At 41.7% G+C, this 19,405-nt stretch overlaps 1 protein-coding gene across 1 annotated transcript in view; it reads right to left on the bottom strand.

The window, feature by feature from the left end:
* Nucleotides 1-19,235, bottom strand: part of abca3b (ATP-binding cassette, sub-family A (ABC1), member 3b) — a 28,837-nt gene extending 9,602 nt beyond the window's left edge. The window contains exons 1-18 of the mRNA XM_020101810.2: nt 18,905-19,235; nt 17,867-17,957; nt 14,385-14,631; nt 11,745-11,869; nt 10,759-10,924; nt 9,354-9,613; nt 9,153-9,269; nt 8,512-8,632; nt 6,159-6,332; nt 5,839-6,020; nt 4,257-4,403; nt 3,956-4,085; nt 3,710-3,864; nt 3,002-3,157; nt 2,699-2,909; nt 1,755-1,905; nt 1,294-1,392; nt 47-245 (exon numbers count right to left, since the gene is read on the bottom strand). Coding sequence (XP_019957369.1) covers nt 47-245; nt 1,294-1,392; nt 1,755-1,905; nt 2,699-2,909; nt 3,002-3,157; nt 3,710-3,864; nt 3,956-4,085; nt 4,257-4,403; nt 5,839-6,020; nt 6,159-6,332; nt 8,512-8,632; nt 9,153-9,269; nt 9,354-9,613; nt 10,759-10,924; nt 11,745-11,869; nt 14,385-14,631; nt 17,867-17,920 — 2,694 coding nt within the window. The 5' untranslated portion in view covers nt 17,921-17,957; nt 18,905-19,235. The remainder of the gene's footprint in view (nt 1-46; nt 246-1,293; nt 1,393-1,754; nt 1,906-2,698; nt 2,910-3,001; nt 3,158-3,709; nt 3,865-3,955; nt 4,086-4,256; nt 4,404-5,838; nt 6,021-6,158; nt 6,333-8,511; nt 8,633-9,152; nt 9,270-9,353; nt 9,614-10,758; nt 10,925-11,744; nt 11,870-14,384; nt 14,632-17,866; nt 17,958-18,904) is intronic.
* Between the last annotated feature and the right edge of the window lie 170 nt (nt 19,236-19,405).

The following is a 19,405-nucleotide window of genomic DNA, read 5'->3' on the forward strand; positions in this document are numbered from 1 at the left end:
TATAACCAAAAAAAAACAACAAGTATTTGGTTCCTCTTTAACTCACCCCTGTGTTCAGCTTGATGTTGGAGCAGTCCTCTGAGATGAGAGTGCCGCTGTCTGTGAAGTCGGTGACATCAGTCATGCCGCTGATGCTGCTGGCGTCATCTGTGGTCCAGTCATGGGACCGTCTCTCATGTTGGTACTGAAGGGCGGGCAGCTGGATAGCCTGGATGTCCAAACTGGAATCTACCAGCTTTCCCACTCTGAGGACATAAATAATGCTGCGCTTAGGGAACGAGAAATATGTGAGCCTAGTTGCAAACATATTTAATTCTAAGGGATTCAAAAAAAATATGAACAAACTGAGCTCTACGACAGCATATTTCCTCAATGGTGACTGCCTGCAATGACAAATTTGCAACTTACATTTGTTAGTCATTAGATAGTCATATTAATGGTTTCTAATTATCTAAAAGATAAGTCATTTTCTTGGCTGCAATGTACCGAACTCGAGAAGAGAGCTAAATGAGATAATGTTGAAACAGCAGCTTTCTCTGTGTCATGTTTGATTTATTGCCAGAACACACTGATAGCCTCTCAGTGTGATCTGTAAATAATGAGGCCTGTGGAAAAAAAACATTCTTGCCAGCGCCGGTTGCGATGCTATACACTTATGCAAGTGAAACTGCTTGCAGCGCCTGCCGTCTGCAGTGGATGCGCCTTGTGTGTTCGTTGCCATTGATACGCATGTCAAGTCAACAGGGAAGCAGAAATAACTGCTCATTAAGCAGCAGGCAGCTGGAACCGAGATGTGTAAACAAAGATGGACATATCATCCATGTAAAAATTAAAACATCAAATTGTTCCATTTTACACTAAGGTTCAGTTGATGTGGTTATTTGTAAAAAAAAAAAAAAAAGGCAAAGGGATTTTATGATCCTGGGATCTAGGGCAATGTGACAAAAACTGATGCATAGAAAGTCAGTTCACACTAACATGTTTTTTTTATGTGTGTATTATATTGAACTCCCTTTTTTCTCTATAATATTCTATTTAGTTTCTCTTCTTGTAAACTGCTAATAATATTAATATATTTAACTTGATTGAAAAACCACTTTTATAAAATAGTTTTGCTTGAAAATGGTAAGTTTATAAATATATAATGCAGGAAACAGATATATCTAATTGAATGTCTGGGTACTGAGAGAAAGGGCTGATAAAATAGCAGATTTCGGTCATGGCTGATATTCACAGTTACTCCCAGTCAGATTCTACTGATCATCATGACCTCCCATGTGCTATTTCTCCTACCTGAGGAAAACTTCTTCCATGGTGGTGACAGAAGCTCCATAGCTGGCGATGCCAAGTTCCTCTCTGTTCATCTCCAGCTCAGCGAACAGCAGCTCAAACCTGAGAAGTCACAAACAAAACAGTAAATCGGGGAAACACGTTACACACAGTGGAATAAATTCTCAAAGCTTAGCAAAAGTGCCATAATTCCCTGTGAAATGTTATAACAACAAACCACCAAACAGAAGAAAGAGGTGTCTAAAGATGTGAGCATATATTCTTTTATACATTTTCCTGATTCCTTCTGGGACATTCTCAAGCCGCTGTCTCCTTTCACAGAGGCCAGATTCATTATCATTGAGTCATACGGTTCAGCAGAGGTGATTTCTGGTTGGGGCTCTTTCAAACCATTAGGCCCCTTCCCTCTTCCTACTGTGTTGTTGTGAGTGTTCAACAGAGGAACAAAGACCAGACTGACTCACCTGCTGGTGCTTTCTTTGGGCAAAATGTAAGAGAGCTCGGCTCCGGCGCTGCTCTCCAGCGTGGCGTTAGGAACATACATGTGGACAAGGCGGGTGATCTCGGACACATTACAAAGAGCGTCCTTTACTATCACCATGTGGTAGCCAGCACCTGGTGAGCAGATGAAAGGAACAAGCCTGAGCAATTAGTCATATCAATCACGTGTTTCCACTTAATAACTAGATTTTCCATTCTCATGACCATTCGGTTTTAATATAAAGCACTTCTATTGGGCAAGAACAACGGCTTCTGATAATAAGTATAGCAGAAGAGAAATAGGCTGTTGCAAGTGCAGTATTTTTCTATTCAAACACAGACAAAACAATAATTACCACCCTGCAGGTCTTTGCCTCAACCAATCAAGGCAGTTACATTTTTTTTTCCAGACTCATACAAGGTTGCTTAGACCCTTGACCACAAAAATCAAAACAGTTAGTCTTTGAGTCCAAGTGACAACTATTTAGATTTGGAAGAAATTCCCCAAAGGCAGACTTGATATATCATGTTCAAGAGGCCAAAAACATGGTTTTTTAGGCCACTTTGACCTTTGACTACCCAAATCTAACCAATTAATCAATGAGTCTCAATGAAATTTGGTGCCAAATTTGAATGGATTTTTGTAAGGCATTATTTAGACAATATGTTCACAAAGCAAAAACTAAAAAACTAAAACATGACCACTAAAATCTAATCAGGTGATCATCGAGTCCAACTGAATGTTTGTACCAGTTCTCAAGAATTTCCCTCAAGGCATTCCTGAGATATTGTTTTCACAAGAATTAATATTTTTTATAATTTCTGTGCACTCCTATAAAGGGAGAACTGTCTTTTAACAACCCATACTACACATTTATCAACTCTGACAACACTGTCTGCTGCTATTTTGACATCACCCTCCACTTACCATATTTGTTCTTAAGGAAGAGCGGTGACCCGCAGCACTGCAGCTCTCCTCCTGCCATGATGGTGATTCGGTCACCGAGTAGATCAGCCTCGTCCATGAAGTGCGTGGTAAGCAGAATGGTGCGACCACGTTTCTCGCCTTGCAGGAGGTCCCAGGTGGCACGTCGAGCTGAGGGGTCCATACCCGATGTAGGCTCATCTAACATTACAACCTAGAGATGGGTAAAGATAAGAGGAGTTGATTGAGGTGGAGAGATATGACAAAATGAATGATGCTGAATAGTGCTTGTTAAATTCTTTTTACCTTGGAGTCTCCAATGAGGGCAATGCCAATAGAGAGTTTTCTCTTCATGCCACCAGAGAGGGTCTTGGAGCGAGCGTCCTGCTTGTCCTCGAGGTTCAGGATACGGAGGATTCTGTCCACCTCATCTGGAATCTTGTCTTTGGAGAAGCCTTTCAACTGGATACAAATACAACTAGACTAAACTACCAGCATTTACCGTGCACTTAAAGTTGAGTATATAGAGGAACTGAAAAGTTACAATAAGATTGTAGGATAATTCACTGTGGAAGGACACCAAGAAGTAAGTCACAAACAAACTGCTCTTAATGAAACTGTGGAAAATGAATGTTAAATTGAATCCCTTAGTAAAACTGCTGTTGCTACAATAACATTTATGGAAATAATATTATAATAATCATCCATCCATCATCTGTACAGCTTATCCTTTTGAGATTCATGGGCTGGAGCCAATTATAATAATAATAATATTAATAATACAAATTAGTTTGCATTGTATGGAGTTTTGTGTTTTAAATTCCTGTTATTGTCCATGCTGTAGATATGCCTGTCTCCATAAAAAAACATTCAATAAACGTATAATTTGGAAATAATGTGTCAACCACAAAGGAATTTAACTGAGAAAATTTATGGCAACACAAAAGTCTAATAAAATGGTCTCAAGCTTTGGACCCCACCATAAGTGTATAGTAGGTGTGCATGTGTGAGTACCTGTGCGAAGAAAAGCAGGTGCTCTCTGACTGTGAGGTTATCAAATAGTACGTCATGCTGAGGACAGAGTCCCAAACTGCGGCGGATCAGAGCCATGTCCTGACAGATGTCGTAACCGTTGATGTAGGCCCTGCCGCTGGTGGGAGGAAAAAGACCTGCAAACAGAAGCAGAAATAAGGGTTAATATCGAATAGCTTGCATCTATTCATAACTGTGTGAGAATTGCTTTGTCTATATCCTGCTCACCTGTCAGCATGGACAGCGTCGTCGTCTTTCCAGCACCATTGTGTCCCAGCAGCACCGAGATCTGTCCTTCAAACATGTTCAGCGTAAGATCCCGCACTGCTTTACGTGTCTTGTTGCCCACTTTGAATTCCTATTGAGAGAGCAAACCCAAAACCTTTACATACACATCCTCAGAGGAAATAAAGGTACCATCCAATTACTGCAAATAGATTTTTGTAATGACTGTCTGATCCACCTGCACCAATCTAAGTATGGGGTCATGCTGACTCTCTGGGTCACAGTGTCCTGTTTTGCTGCTCACCTTAACAAGGTGCTTGATCTTGATCCCAGAGACTAATCCAGCTGGTTCTTCCTCTATAAACTCTCCTTTCAGAGCCTTTTCTGCATCCTCCTCTTCCTCTTTCTCATTCACCAGAGCCATGCGAGGGCTGCTGCACCAGTATGAAGGCTGTTGACGTGAAGATTGAAAGAAATTGAGGGAGAGGCAGAGGAAAGATGAGGGATAGAATAAAGGTCTCAGTTGAAAATAGTATTATAATATCAGCGTATATTTCCAACATGTCAGTGCACTTCATTTTGCACACTACATATTTCTCACAATATGAATGAAGTAAGGTAATTACAGGATGCTACAAGGGAGCCAGAGGAACTAGGCCATTCATAAAAACATTAGAAAGAGAGAATGGGCCGACATTTACATTGTTAATGTACACTCCACACTACACAGGACTGTTTCCGGACTGAACCTCCCTCCCTGCTGCACTTCCTAAAAACCAGAGCTAATCGTCCACTTCCAACACTGTAGAAACAGCATCTCACGCCCACACACACACAATGGACACTGGGTTAAGTGCGTCAACATCTTATCCACACCCTGCTGGCAGTCTCTTTAATTCCTGATTCCTGGGAAATAGGGTAGGAAATGTTTATTTTTGTGTATGCGTAAAAGGCATGCCATTTCGTGATCGTCCATAGTTCTTACAAAGATAAACATTTGTGTTGGCTGAAAAGACTCAGACATTTCCTGTTATTCTACTTAGTTGAACCCAACGATTTCCTCTGGCAGATAAGCTGTGACCCCTCATTTTCAATCCCCCGCGCTGTCACTACATCACAGACACTTTCTCTCTCTTGACTGCGGGAATTTCATTAATCTACGGCAGACTGAACCAGAGACATCATCCTTACGACTACCTGATGATGTCACAGGAGCTGAACACCAGGGAGACCTTTTTTCTCTTATCTTATTATTTATACGTTTTGTATATGTGGATCGTGTTTTATGAAATAAAGGAAAAAAACAACGATGAAAATCAAAATTTCTTCCTTCAGATTTGGGAAAATAAATTCACCATTTGATGAATTCTCTGAGGGGAAAATAAATGCCAGTGAGTTCCTGGGATGCCAAAAGTAAACAACCTTTCAACTACATTCTTGACCAAACCCACTAAGTAGTATCCAATCTCCCAAGTTTAACTGATATATTAAATATTAAGTAATCAATAAATACAGGTTGAAATACTACAAGCATCAAAGTAACATGAAACTAACATTTATGGGAAAGGTGATTATAATAACCACCCAGATGATAAGGTGATATTTTGTTCGCACACAACATCCCTCTTTTTGGTTGCACTTCTCAAGTTTACTTCTCACGATTGAATCAGTAACTGACTCTGCTGCAAAGACTAAAGCCACTGAGACGCTGGGACAAACGCAACATGGTTCAAGTACCCTTCTGCTTACAATCATCTGAAGAATCCATATCTGTTTTTTTAGTGCATTATCGGTCCATGCTTACACTGATGCATCTGTATTTGCTTTCATCCTCAGTTAATATATGTGTGTGCATCCGTGTGTGAGCAGTTTAGTGCACAGCATACCAGTACAAAGAAGTAGGAAGGTAGAGGCACTCCATACTCCCCAGGAAAAACTGCTTCCATGTACCAGGCTACCAGCCCATAAAGAATAGAGTCGAACAGCAGCAAGGCCAGAACCTGGGCCATGGAGAAGTCGTCGTCCACAGTGACAGAGTCAAACAGGTTAGACCACTGGATTCCTGTACCTGTGGAGGACAAGCAAGACAAGATTAACCTTAAAGACAATTTATTTTTAAAAAGACTTACAGGAATAAAGTATTGCTCCATTTTCACAGACTGCAGGTTGAAATCATTTCTTTTTAAAACACGACATTAAGTCTCACCTTTGCCTTCAAACATTCCAATGAGCTGCGCACCCATGGCCATGGCCACGTTGGAGATAAGGCAGGCTGACACCTTCTGGGCATGGCTCAGTAAGTCGTAGCGTGGCCACAGGAACAAATAAGGCAAGTAGCTCAGAAAATAAATGAAGCCGCCCGCTGCTGCTGCTACGTTGGCTAAAAGGAGACACAAGAAGAAGGAATCAATGGAAAATGGGATGTCGATGAGTAGCAAGATTCATGTAGCATTAAAGAAGATGAGGTTTGAGGTACGAAAAGAACCTTTAATAAACGGGGGCCTGCCAAGCACCCGCACCGAATTTCGGTTTGCACGTTTCGTGTAAGCAGCGCAGAGTTATTCACCCTATGGTGAATATGGGTTAGGGTTGCAATTAGGGTTGAAAACTAATAAAGGGGAGCCTGCCACACACCCACATTGAATTTCAGCACGTTTCCAGTAAGCAGCGCAGAGTTATTCACCCTATGGTGAATATGGGTGAGGGTTGAAATTAGGGTTAGGGTTGCAATTGGAGCTAGGGTTGCAATTAGGGTTAGGGCTGAAAACCAATTGGAGAGCGAGATATTCTTCAATAACCTTTTTTCTGAAGGTCGTAGAGACTTGGAAGTTTCATCTGGACTAATGTGGGTATGCCCGATCAATTGGTGCCATCCCCGAGTCTCTATGACCTTCAGAAGGGGTCAAACGACTAAATCTAAAAGAAAAAGTACAAGATATTTACGAATAACCTTTTTGATGAAGTTCGTAGAGACTTAGGCATTTTCATGTTTAAACAAGCTCTGATTGTTGTCACACATACAGATAAAGAATTCTAGAGGCACTAGATGAGTACCACACATGTATTTGTAGAGCTGAGAGGTAAATTACTATGTGAGAAGAGCCATTTTTGCTGCAAAATCTATTTCTTTGATTGATAGATGTATTCTGTGAGGGCTGCTGAGAGGACAAAGGAGAGATGGGGGAAAAATTCAGAAGAGGGTTGCATGCTGTAGATGACGAGAAAGAGAGATTTCGAAAGGCGTTTTTACTTCCATTTCTGTGCAGCATGAAGGAGGTACTTGTGACAGACAACGTGACATTTTGAGCCTGCCCATTGATTAAGTACCATTATCTGTGTCAGTGCTCAGACGGCTGCACACACAAAAACGGCCAGAAAAAAACAGTCCACTCAAGGCACTTAAGGATCTTTTCTGTTGGTTTGGTCTATTTTCTCTAAAAGCCTTTCTTTCCCTTTACACCATCATTCATAAGAAAAACAGAGTGGGGCTTCATTAATAATGATCTTTGTGTCATAGCAACTTCATATTTCTGTAAGTGTCACACTTCTTTAGTCCACTCCATTTAATAGTATGGATTTAATGATATACAGTCGTACAATTATTATAATTAATAAAAGCAGCGAGCTGGACAGAGACAGCAGGAGCAAGAAAGGACATTTGTGCCAAATTTGAAGGAATTTTCTCAGGGCATTCTGGAGATATTCACATTCATGTAAGGTAACAGTGAACTTGACCTTTGACCACCAAAGTCAAATCGGTTTATTGTTGAGCCCAGGTGAAACCTTAATAACAAAGAATTTCTCCAAACATTCCTGAAACATTGTGTTCACAAGAGTGGGACAAATGGACGCCTGGATCACCTGCACCCATAATGCCTCTGGCTATGTCTGTCACAGGCAAGTGATCATAAAAATGACACTGGAGGGACTCAGCGACATTATGTCTAAGCAATAAAGGAAAACAGCCTGGGCAGGTGAGGGAGCACATTACATTACAGGGCACAAATACATTGTGATTAATGGAGAGAGACATTCAACACCTCATTGTGAAACAACAGAGCTTTTCTCCAGTGTCTTTTCTCTTCTGCTCTGCCCCTATGGACCAAAAGGCTTTTAAAGCTTAATCATAACCAATCACAATGGTAAAAGTTAAAAAAATTTACTTGCTGCTGCCAAATGAGCCCTTGACTGTTTTGCAAGATGCTAACATGCATGTGCAATCTGAGCCGCTTTGGAAGGGGATGGCTGCAGGTTTGAATGAGAAGCTCTGAATGAGCAAAATGAACAAAGAAGGAGAGGGACAAGAATTGTGAAAATGATAAGATGGAGGTGGAAACAGCTAAGAACTGCAAATAACTTGCTAACAATGCATTTCTCTTCACCAAGAATTTGTACCTTACTAAATGTGCTGACTGGATTAGCATTAACATTGATTAAATATTTACCCACACATAGAGGGACATTATGTAATAATCTTAACCCTAAAGAATCTTGGCTGCTACTCCTAGAGTTCAAAAGCGGAATCTTAAAGGCATTTGACCACACGCAGAATCACACACCTCGTGAGAAGAAGGCACTGATCATGAAGCTGAAGTTGATGGTGGCCACAGTGAAGATGAGCAGGAAGACAAAGACCAGTGTGGGGTCACTGTAGCTCAGCACCGCGCCGTTTGGGCTCACCTGAAACAACACATTCAGATCCAACACTCAGTATCACTCGCCTGTTTACTGTCTCGGAACAAAACAGTCCTGCACTTCATGTTTCAATCATGACATTAAGTCACTGTTCAACTGTACTGAAGCTGATATTTCCCTTTCATAGACACATATCTAATATGAACTTTTAACAGAATAAACAATGCAGAAAGGTTGTGCATTTATGTTTACATTTTACATTTAAAAAATATATTGAGTTATTCACAATACAGTTTATGGTTGTAAACTATCCTGTATCTCCTGTAAAAAATCCACAATCATATTTTGTTATATATATTTTTTTTTTTTTAAATCGACCGATTTATCTGTTAGAAGGGATTTTTGCTCCAGGATTTCAGTATCAGCCTCCAATAATCCATATCAGTTGGACTCTACTGTGAATAATGACATTGTAATACAGTTTCCTTAGCTTGATTTCTGTGGCAAAGGCATTACATATTTGAAATACTGTGTTAAGTGATGACGATCTCTCACACAAACTCACCTGGATACAGAGCAGCAAGGTAAAAAAAAAGACTGAAACGGAGAGGAAGAGGAAGAACATGAGGAACCAGGCACTCCAGTGGAGCCAGTTGCTGAGACCCATCATCCTCATGTACTCCTGAAATGCATGAGACAAAAGATTAGTCTGGCTGGTTCTATCACGAATTTCCAGAGCAGCCCACACAGACACACAGAAACACACCTTGAGCTTCCTTTCCTTTTCCAGCACAACTGATCGTACAATGTTGAGGGATGTGTACGTGAAGCTGAGCACCAGAAGTAGGGGCAGTTGGTTCTGAATGGCCAAGATGAAGACGTCATATATAAAGGCAGGGTACGGAAACCGTGACAGGACCACTCTGATCTGTCGCAGCAGAGGGGCAGCTGCAGTGCTGTTGTAAGACTGCATGATGGCTCTGTCCACTGCATGCTGCACCGCCAGAAAGCCCTCTCGATAATAACCTAAAAAAAAGAGCAGTTAAATTTGGAGAAACTGTGTCAGGGTTCCAAGGATTTTCTCGTGGTGTAAACCCTCTTTCTAAAAGTCCCATATTCTCTCTAAAGGTCAACATTAAAAAGCCCTTGAGGAAGAAAAGTGGCACTGCAGTTGTGAGTTATGATGCATGTGGAAGTTGGACATTCATATTCATGGGTTCCAAAAAGCTTGTCAGTGTATATTATGCTGCTGGGATGACTTCATCTTTTGGAGTATGCCTCTTCATCACATTAAAGTTGCATTTACCTTTGGCACGTATAGCCGTTTTCAGCAAATAAAATCTGCACAATTGGCTACAGAGATTTTAGTTTTCTTCTTTTTTGTGTCTTTCGTGCGTTGGAATCATCATCGACCTGCCCACTCGCTCCCTGTGAATCCAGCAGGGGATCCCCAGTGTTCACACTTCTCCTGGATTTCTACGGATATTATACTTGGATGCCAAGCGGAGAAAGTCCACAGAAACTGCAGAGTGTCTCAAGCCAACATTCGCATTCATACCTGCACCTCCTCTGGAGAAAATACGGAGGAACTGCGGAGTTCAGTGCTTGTCTGAAAGCTGCTTATGAGAAAGAGTTGTGGAGCTTCTTGGGGACAACAGAACAGTGTCCCCTCTAATCCCTGGTTAATCATAATCACATAATTAACCCTGACATATCCACCACATTTGAAGAGCATGCAATGTTGCCTGAACGGTGCCTGACACCTAACAAATGGCTCACAAATGATGCAAGGCCGTGCTGTAACCTGATCGTGCCAAAAGTAGATAACACTGATCATGCCAAAGATGCTCACAGACATGGTTGCCGTGGAAACAGCCTGACGAGAGGGCTCTAGCTCGAGAGATAGTGGGAAATTAAGAGCTTTTCATAAATCACAGTCTCTGTCCAAGCATAAAAATATAATGTTTAGGACTAATGCTTATTTGAATAACGCTTCCAAGAAATATGAGGCTTTTATAAATTGAACATTTAAATTTGGATGCAGGGCCCTACATGTAGGACACGATGGTGCCTTGCAATGCAGAAAAGACAGAGAGAAAAAGTGAGAGAGACAGACAAAGAAAAACAGAAGATAAGGAAGGTCAAAGAGAAGATGGGTGGGCGGGTCTCACCTGGCGTGCCCCCTTCCTTTTCATACTGCTCTCTTGGCCCTGGCAGTTGAAAAAGGGGAAAGAGACTGAGTGTGTGCCAGTCCAGGTCACTGTTCGGGTTCAGCTCCGACATCTCCCTGGTTGGGGCATTGCGCGGGGTGAAGGAGAACCGCAGGTGGTACCTCACCTGTGTGTGAAGGAGAGATAAAAGAGGAGGTTTTCAGACATGACCTGCAGGTAAAGGTGTCTGCTGCAGAGGTCAAATGATTTTCTGTATCCTCTTGTATCTCGTTCATGAGTAAGGGGAAGAAAGAGCGCGATATAGACCGGTGGCTCGGTGCGGTGTCGACCATTGTGACGAAGGCAACTCTCAGCAATAGTCACAATCAGCAGGTGAGGAGTTCAGGCAGTTCGGAATAGAAAAACTCCATGTTGAAGAGGGGACAGTTGTGGAGGTTAGTGGATATAATCAGGAGGCCTTCTGGGTGCCTTATATTGGGAGTTTACCAGGCACGTCCAATTGGGAGGTGACCATGCGTTGGAGCCAGAACTCACTGGTGGGACTACATTTGACTTGTATCCAAATGATAACAAAGAGTCAAAGACTTTGGTTCCTCTTTCTTCACAGCTTTGGTGATTAAAGCTGTGATAATGGGTTGACTGATCTATATACGACTGGAACAAACAGAAGGGAGGGATCTTGCCCCTGCTGTGAGCTGTGACAGTGTGAAGCCTTCAAACCTATTACGTCTGTCAGATCCCCATAACACCCAGATAAAGTGTTTCCCATGTGGGATCACTCTGGATAAACCCCTGACTTCATCTGTCCTCTGTTTTTTCTGCTACGCTGGAGGAAAGGGTTCAACTCTAATTTCGTTCTATTTTATGTATATTGAAAGCAGATAATCATGTCATATCTTATTTGACTTGTTGGTCTAAGATTTTGATGCAATCACTAGACAACTGCATTGTGAAAGCTTACAAGTGTGTGTTAGTGTGTGTTTTACCTTTAAAGGCAGAGGTTCATCGTCATGGAAAGCATGGTCGAACACCACCGCAGCCAGCACCTTCCCTGATAGAGGATCATTCCTCACGAACTGGTCAAAATGCTCCTCTGTTTCAAAGCCACGCACTGGAAAAGAAACACACACACGCACGCGCACAAGCACACACACACGTTGACAGTTATTAGGAACATTGCATTAGTTGTGATATGCAATTTATCTTAAATACATCCGTTTTCATGCCTGTGTCTCATTGCCCCGCCTTGGTGCTCGTTCGACAGTCAGGAAGTTGGTCGAGAATGCATTCATACTGAATTTATTGCCAATATTATCATCAAAACGGGTCATATCTTGAGGAGAAAAAACTGAACAAGCCCACATCATGCTTTCTTTGACACAGATGCTAAATCTCACGGAAAAGGGAAGAGAAACCTCCAAGGCTGAAACACAAAGAAGACATTGCCAACACAAATGCACCTGAAAACCCCCCGAGCAGTACAATAATAGATTCAATCTTTTTTGAGATTTCCACAGCCCTGAATTTCTCAATGTCAGTTCTACTTATAAAGCACAATTGAAGCTATTGATTCGGAGTCTGGCAGAGCACAACATTTTTAGACATTGGTCCAAGGGTTATATCTGGGTCAGTCACATAAAGCAAACACTTGCATGAAACACAGAGGGAGGGAGGTAAAGGACAATCACCTGTTGAACACACCAGTTTAAACACTCGACACACTGCTCTTAACTTCACCAGCTCATAATTCCTGGACTGCAGTTGTAAAGGGGTTACATAGGCTTTTTTCAAAAATGAATGTCCGAATCCAATTTCCCAGTCATTTTCCAGAGTTTGCCTTTCACATATGAAAAAGGTGGTTTCACGACAACAGGAAAATGTCTGAAACGTTGGCGTCTGGGCTTATTTACAGTACACTGACATCAGCGTCAGCCCTTATCTCAAAAAGCTCTCGAATCTCGCCGTCTTTCTTCGTCTGCGTCTTCTACATATGTGGCACCGTTTTCCATCCTTAGAGATTTGCAGTTTTCCTGCAGTATAACATGTGCTCACGCTGAAATTATCCGTACATTGAACAAGGGGGCTTGCAGGAAAGGTTAATGAAAATGTGCGGAGCAGGTGCCTGACAATATTTGCGTTCATATATACAGTCTGAAAATCTCAGGAGAATGTCCAGAGTTCAATTCACATCTGAAAGCAGCTATAGAAAGACTCTGGATTAGCTCATTTAATTTAATTAATCATTTTAATTTGTTCAAAGAAATACGTCCTCCATTATTTGTGTTTAGGGAAAAAAAAAAAAAACACATCATAAACAGAATTATAAATGTGTATGTTGTTGGCTGGATGTGGCATCTACGTGTGCATGTGTACAGGTGATTTTGATGAAGAAGCCTTTACTTTAGTCAGAACAAATATTCTGGTGTATAAAACCTAGCCTGGATTCCCCTCCACCTTTCCCCGTGAGCTGAAACCGGCTAAATTATTCATTAATGGCTGAACTGGGATCTCTTGTGGCTGTGTACAAGACAACCTACAGCCACACAGATCTGTCTACCTGCTGCCTGGAATCTGTCGTCAGGCCCACTCTGCTGCCGTTAAAATGTGAAATGTAACGGAAAATATGCAAACAGCCAGTGGGAACACTGTCAGTCAGACTGTCCGCATTATTTATCTGGGTTGCTGGTCGTGCAGAGAGGGCGTGTGTGATTCTGTCAGTAGGAAAGAGATGGAGTGTACTCTCATGCTACAATGGGCTGTGTGCCCCCTCTCCATCCCTCTTGATACAGTGTAACACAAGAGAAGGGTGTGAGCCTTTTACTCTCCTGAGGGTTGTTTCTAGAGGAACCGGTATTCCCAGTCTGCCATGAATTAAAAATGGTGTCATGGCTCAGGTATTTGTTTCACTGGTTGTAATGGTGGTAGGAACAGCTCCAATCGTGTATGCAGCTTTTTTGTTACAGAGTCATGATTTGTATCTTGTAGCAACACAAGGACGAAATTGTCTTCCAAGAATCAATATTATAAGACATTAATTCAAGAGATGATACAATGTCCATATCAAAAGGACTAGTTTGAGATTTTGGTCTGATTTGTTTTCATGGTGAAAGTTAGAAGATCAATATCCCTCCAGCAACCTGAGGATATAAGGCTACAGCCTGTTGGAGGCACAGAGCCTCAAGACTGACATCAGGAGGAAATAGTTACAAACATTTCGGATTTCCAACTGATAAAATAACTAGAATTTAGAGTGTGTAACTCCAGCCAGGGCCAATAGTCACCTTAGATCCAATCACGCTGCACCAAAGTGCACACACATATAGATATTAGTCCCTTGAAGGCCTTATATTTTGTATTATTACCTGGGAAATCAGTGAAAATGTCAAAACAAAAAAAACCCTCTCACATGATGTTTGAGAAAGTCATAAAAACATTCCAAGACCTGCTCTAATTTAATGGGTTATTCTAGAGCCATACCTCATCCATTTCATGATAATCCGTCCAGTCGTTTTTCTGTAATCTTGTTTAACAAACCGAAAGGGGTGAAAACATGTGTTTTGTTTTTTTGACAAGCTAACTCCGTTCTGCTGAACCTGCCGCCCATTTCCTTCCCAACCATGACCCACCTGAGGAGAGAGACAGGCGGGCTCGCACCTCCTCCGCCACCTGACGCACCACACTGGAGTTACCGGGCACGTAGGCCAGCTGCAAGTGCTGCAAGAACGTCTTGGGGAGTGCATCGACAGCGTAGCTCTCATAGACCGTGGCATTAGGGAAGTCCTTAAAAGGCACCTTCTGACGCAGCACGATGAGGATGCCGCAGAAGAGCAAGGGCAGGAGTATCTCCACCAGAGTTACCAGGATTTGACGTTTCTGGGGAATAAAGAGATTATCAGTCTTTTTGAAATTAGATTTTGAAGGGAATATACAAGTAAAGTGTTGTATGATAAATAAAACCTCATTTGAAACCCACAGCTAAGAAGAATGCAGCACTAAAAAGTAAACACAACCCCATTTCAAAACCGTTAATATGCTCTGAAAATGCTTACTACAAATCATGTTTAGCAGAGACAGAGTGTCTTGGCATCAATTTATTATTTTCACACACCTCAGAGTTCAAAATGAGACAGTGGAAATAAAGCCTAATTTATATGGTGGCCTCTTCCTATTGACTGATTAGAGTACAAAGTGACTTGGACAGTTTCAGGACATTACACAGTCAAGCTCTCTATCAGACCCTCTCCTTACAGCGCTGAATCAAAGTTGTGACTCAGAGGAATAAATAAACCACAAGACATATTCCCTCTGCATGCACATGTATAATGTAAAGTATTTTCATATATAAATAGATTTGATATTATGACCACATTTGCATAATGCTGTTTTGTGTAAGGCTGCGTCTCGAGACCAAATCCTATTCAGTGTCAAAACCTGCGGGGTAGAAATGAACGCGTGGTCAGTGGAGTTTGTTTTTTTGCCTGATTTAAATGAAAGTTTTGTTTATGCTTCATCAAATTATTCTAAAGCTATGCAGATTTTTTTCTCTACTTCTTACAAAAAGGACACGCCTGCACTCTTGCAAAGTAATGAATCCTAATTTAGATTTTTCTGACACATGGACTTTATCGACCTGTATCATTTACCATGAGTCTCTGAAGTCATTACGTTTCACGGTGCTGCTGACTCCCCTGAGTCAGCGCTGTAACTCAGGAGAGTCATGGTGCTGCTGATGCGAGTGGGACCGGCTCCATGTGGAATATAACGCTTCAGGAACTTAATAACATTGGGATAATTGTCTCAAATGCTGCCACACATTTACATTTACTTATCTGGCAGACGATTTTACAGCAGCTTACAACTGGGGAACTGTAAAGCTTCAGTACAGTAGAAGAGAGCATTTGTTTAATCGGTTAATTCTACTGAAGAAATAGATTTAAAAGAGATCTCTGTGTTCTTGTAAAACTTTTATTTTGGGGTATAGATATTTTTCTTAATCACATATAGTCCACGTACTTTCATAATGTTCATGTTCGAGGTCACTGTTGAACAAAGAACAAGCACATCTAGAGTGGCTCTCATGCAACCACATTCAAATTTACTTGATCTAGGTTTTTATATAGATCTGCAACAAATTGCACACACTCATAATTATCAGTCCTCTAAACATGCCTCATCTATAATGAATTTATTGCCAATTTTTTTTTATTTAATCAAGATTCATGAATTATTATTAGGTCATTGAAAACGAAAAATATTGAAAAACATACTAACTTGAAATGTGAAAAGAAAGTGGGAAAAAAGAATTCCTGAACCAAATCCAGACCAAGATTTTCCCAAAGTTTTGTGTTAATTCATCCAATAGTTTTTGTGTAATCTTGTAAACAAACCAACAAACCAACAAACGGGTGAAAACATAACCAGAAGTAATGATCATATTCACAAGAACATCTAATTTGAAAAGCATTGAAATCTCATTAGGTATCTGCTGTCACTGACTGGAAATATGACAAATGACATTTTCTAAATATGACAGGACACAACCATAAACACAATGGCCTTGGAATGCAGGGTAAGGTCTTTGTTTTTGTGACATGTTTTTACAGGCCTAAATTACACTGTCCTATACATGAAATGTGATTAAATTCTTAGTAAAGATTATGTGAATAACATTTACCCTGAATCTCTGTTGTGCCGCTAAGATGGTGAATACACACCAACAGTTGTTTTTTTCCTCACCGGTCCTAATGGAGTCTCTTAAGTCTCTGGACAACCACAACTGTGCAGCAGTGGGTTGCCAAAGAGCGATATGGCGTAACAGCCTCCTCACACCAACATGTTATGCAGCTGATAACCAAAAAATTCCATTTCTGAATAGTTGCGAAACCATCAGCTGATGTTAATGCTACGCAAGCAGTCATAAAGAGCAATACACAGCAAGACATGTGCCAAGACTCCACAACCATAAAAATCAACATTTTTGGCTGTATAACATTTTTCTATCTACTATAAACTGTGACAGAACCTGAGTCAGCTGATATTATGTTCCACGAACTTCATATTTGTGCAAGAATTGAGTAAACAGCTACAGTAAGACTGCCTGTCTTTCCTGTTGGTTATTATCAGGTGTGTGTAAACCTGCTCAACACGTTACCCAACAAATTAAAAAAGAAAATATACAACACAGACACATGAATCAGCAACTGCACAACATTCTTGTAATGATACCTGTCTCATATATGTCACAACAATAAATAAACAGAGCAACTAAGTAACTGAAGGTTCTAATAATGATTTCCCCAAAGCAGCCTTACATGGTGAGGAATAGCATGTGACGGCCACTAACGTGCTGACCAAGCTGGAGCCTAAGATACTACAACACAGTGCAGACACAGTGGGGTCGGCCAGTTGCCAAGTCGCTGGGTAACATCATTAATTTGCAGAAAACAAAATATTAAGTCAGATCACTGTATTTATGATGGCACATGAGCCCATACCTCATTAAATACTGTTATAAGAGACTCCACTATGTAAACACAGCTACATCTGACGACTCACAGTCGCAAACATTGTCACCACCTAATAAGGACACACAAGCTGCTTTCAGACATGCACTGAACTTAGGAGATCCACGGGAAATGATCCAGAGGAGCTGTATGTGTGTTCGAAAGCCTCCGATGTGAGAACACAGCAGGTGATCCTCCACAGGACTTGCCGCAGCGGCATGTTGATGGGGTTTCTAACATGCGACAGACGCAAAACTGAAATAATATAAATGTCTCCAGATGAAAAAGTAGTGCCATGTACACAGAGGACACAGACAAAGATGCCAAGAGCGCTTTTGGTGGTAAGAGCAGACGCTGGTGTCGATGTGCTGTAAACAACAACACATGAACTCCGCAGCAGAATTAGTAACGTTACGTCCTGCCTCTGCACCACCGCTCACCTGAACCCTGCGGAGGTTTCTTGTTGTGAACGCATCTGAGTGGAGAATCACCCCATGATTTGTGCATGTGTGAAAGGCAACATCCAAAGAGAGTCTGGAGCTAATTCTCTAGACATCCTCCAGAGTTCCCGGGCGTGGGTGTGGGTGCACCTTCTTCAAACTCACCTGCTGAAGATAGTTCTTCCACACCAGCAGTCCAAATTGCCTCACAATAGCCATTTTGGATCAAAGCACAGGGCTCTGTCCCGTCAGACTTCTACAGTAGATGGAGACAGACAGAAATTGACATTTAGAGCTTCAGGTAAAGCCCCTATCTTTAAAACGGTTACAAAAAGGTTAAGTTGAGTTTTTGAAACGGCTTCTGCTCAACTGTGTCAGTTTCTGATCTCGGTTCCTATTTATCAAAAGGGGGAAAAGGGAGAAGTGAAATTGGGCAATCAGTAGGATCACAATGAGAAAACAAGATATTTTTATATATTCAATAACTCACAGTAAAGAAATTCAGAAAAAACAAGAACACGAGGCCTGGGATGGAGGGGGGGGGGGTCTGACATCAGCATCTGCAGGAAATTACTTCAGCATGGAACAAGAAAACATACGAGATGAAGACTGGGAAAACCACTAGTTGACATCTGCATGTTGAACCAGTTGGACAAGCGACGGTTTTAGTTTTTAGTCGAAGCTACACGAGAAAGGCCTCTAATGTTAAACCCACGTGTAATATGAGGGTTCCCATGCATTGATAATCACATACATGTAGAGGAGAGAGCATGATCAATAACATGAAGCCACATTTCCCCAATGTCTCCATCTCAGTTGACTCACATTTGACAAAACAGCACACAATCCATTAAAGCAACACTAGTATAATACTTTGCTTCACACACAGAGGGATCGTGGCTCTTTTATTTCGCTCTGTTTAACAATACGCTTTAAAAATAAATGTCATTACAGGCCTGAGTGTTTTCCTTAGTGAATGAAAACCGCCCCCCTCGTGTCTGATTGGTCCCGTGAAGCCCAGTGGACGCCCCGGATTGGACAAGCGACCTGCCCGTCAAACCCCCGTGGAGTCTGATGAATGCTAATAATGGAAGCTGGAGGACAAAGCTCGGTGTTTTCACAAATAATAACCCGCTGACTCGCTCCCAAAACGGCCGAATACATACGAGTGAACGGACCCGGTGATGGTTCGTCCTCAGTTACCTTTAAAAACAATGGTCCAGACACGTGAACTCCACAAAGCTGCGCTCCTGTCGAGGTGAAAAGCACTTCCTCCTTTTCCTGTCTCAAACCCGCATCGATAGCATCACTGCGGGGGCTTCTTCCCTTCACCGACACCGCCGAGGCTCGGCCCGGCTCGGCATGAGTGACCCGGCAGGACGTGTAGTCTGCGGCCCGGGTCCGGGTGTCTGGGCTTCTCTGCTTCAGTCCGCTCCGGTGCCCGCTAGCAAAGCGACATTGCAGCAGCTGCCCGTGAACGCATCACAAAATGTAGGGACAACCGTCAACAAAACACACCACGTGACCTGACTGGACCTGGACTGTCACGTGATCGCAACAGCTGGAATTCATGGCTGCATCTGCAAGAAAACTTATTTGTCATATATTTCACGCTTTTTATGTTTTTCTCTTGTATTTATATCAAAACATGCTGGGTTGTGTTTTGATGAACATTTCATTTTGCACATATACCAAAATGTATTA

The sequence above is a fragment of the Paralichthys olivaceus genome, chromosome 5 (assembly GCF_024713975.1).
Source record: "Paralichthys olivaceus isolate ysfri-2021 chromosome 5, ASM2471397v2, whole genome shotgun sequence".
Classification (NCBI taxonomy): Eukaryota; Metazoa; Chordata; class Actinopteri; order Pleuronectiformes; family Paralichthyidae; genus Paralichthys; species Paralichthys olivaceus.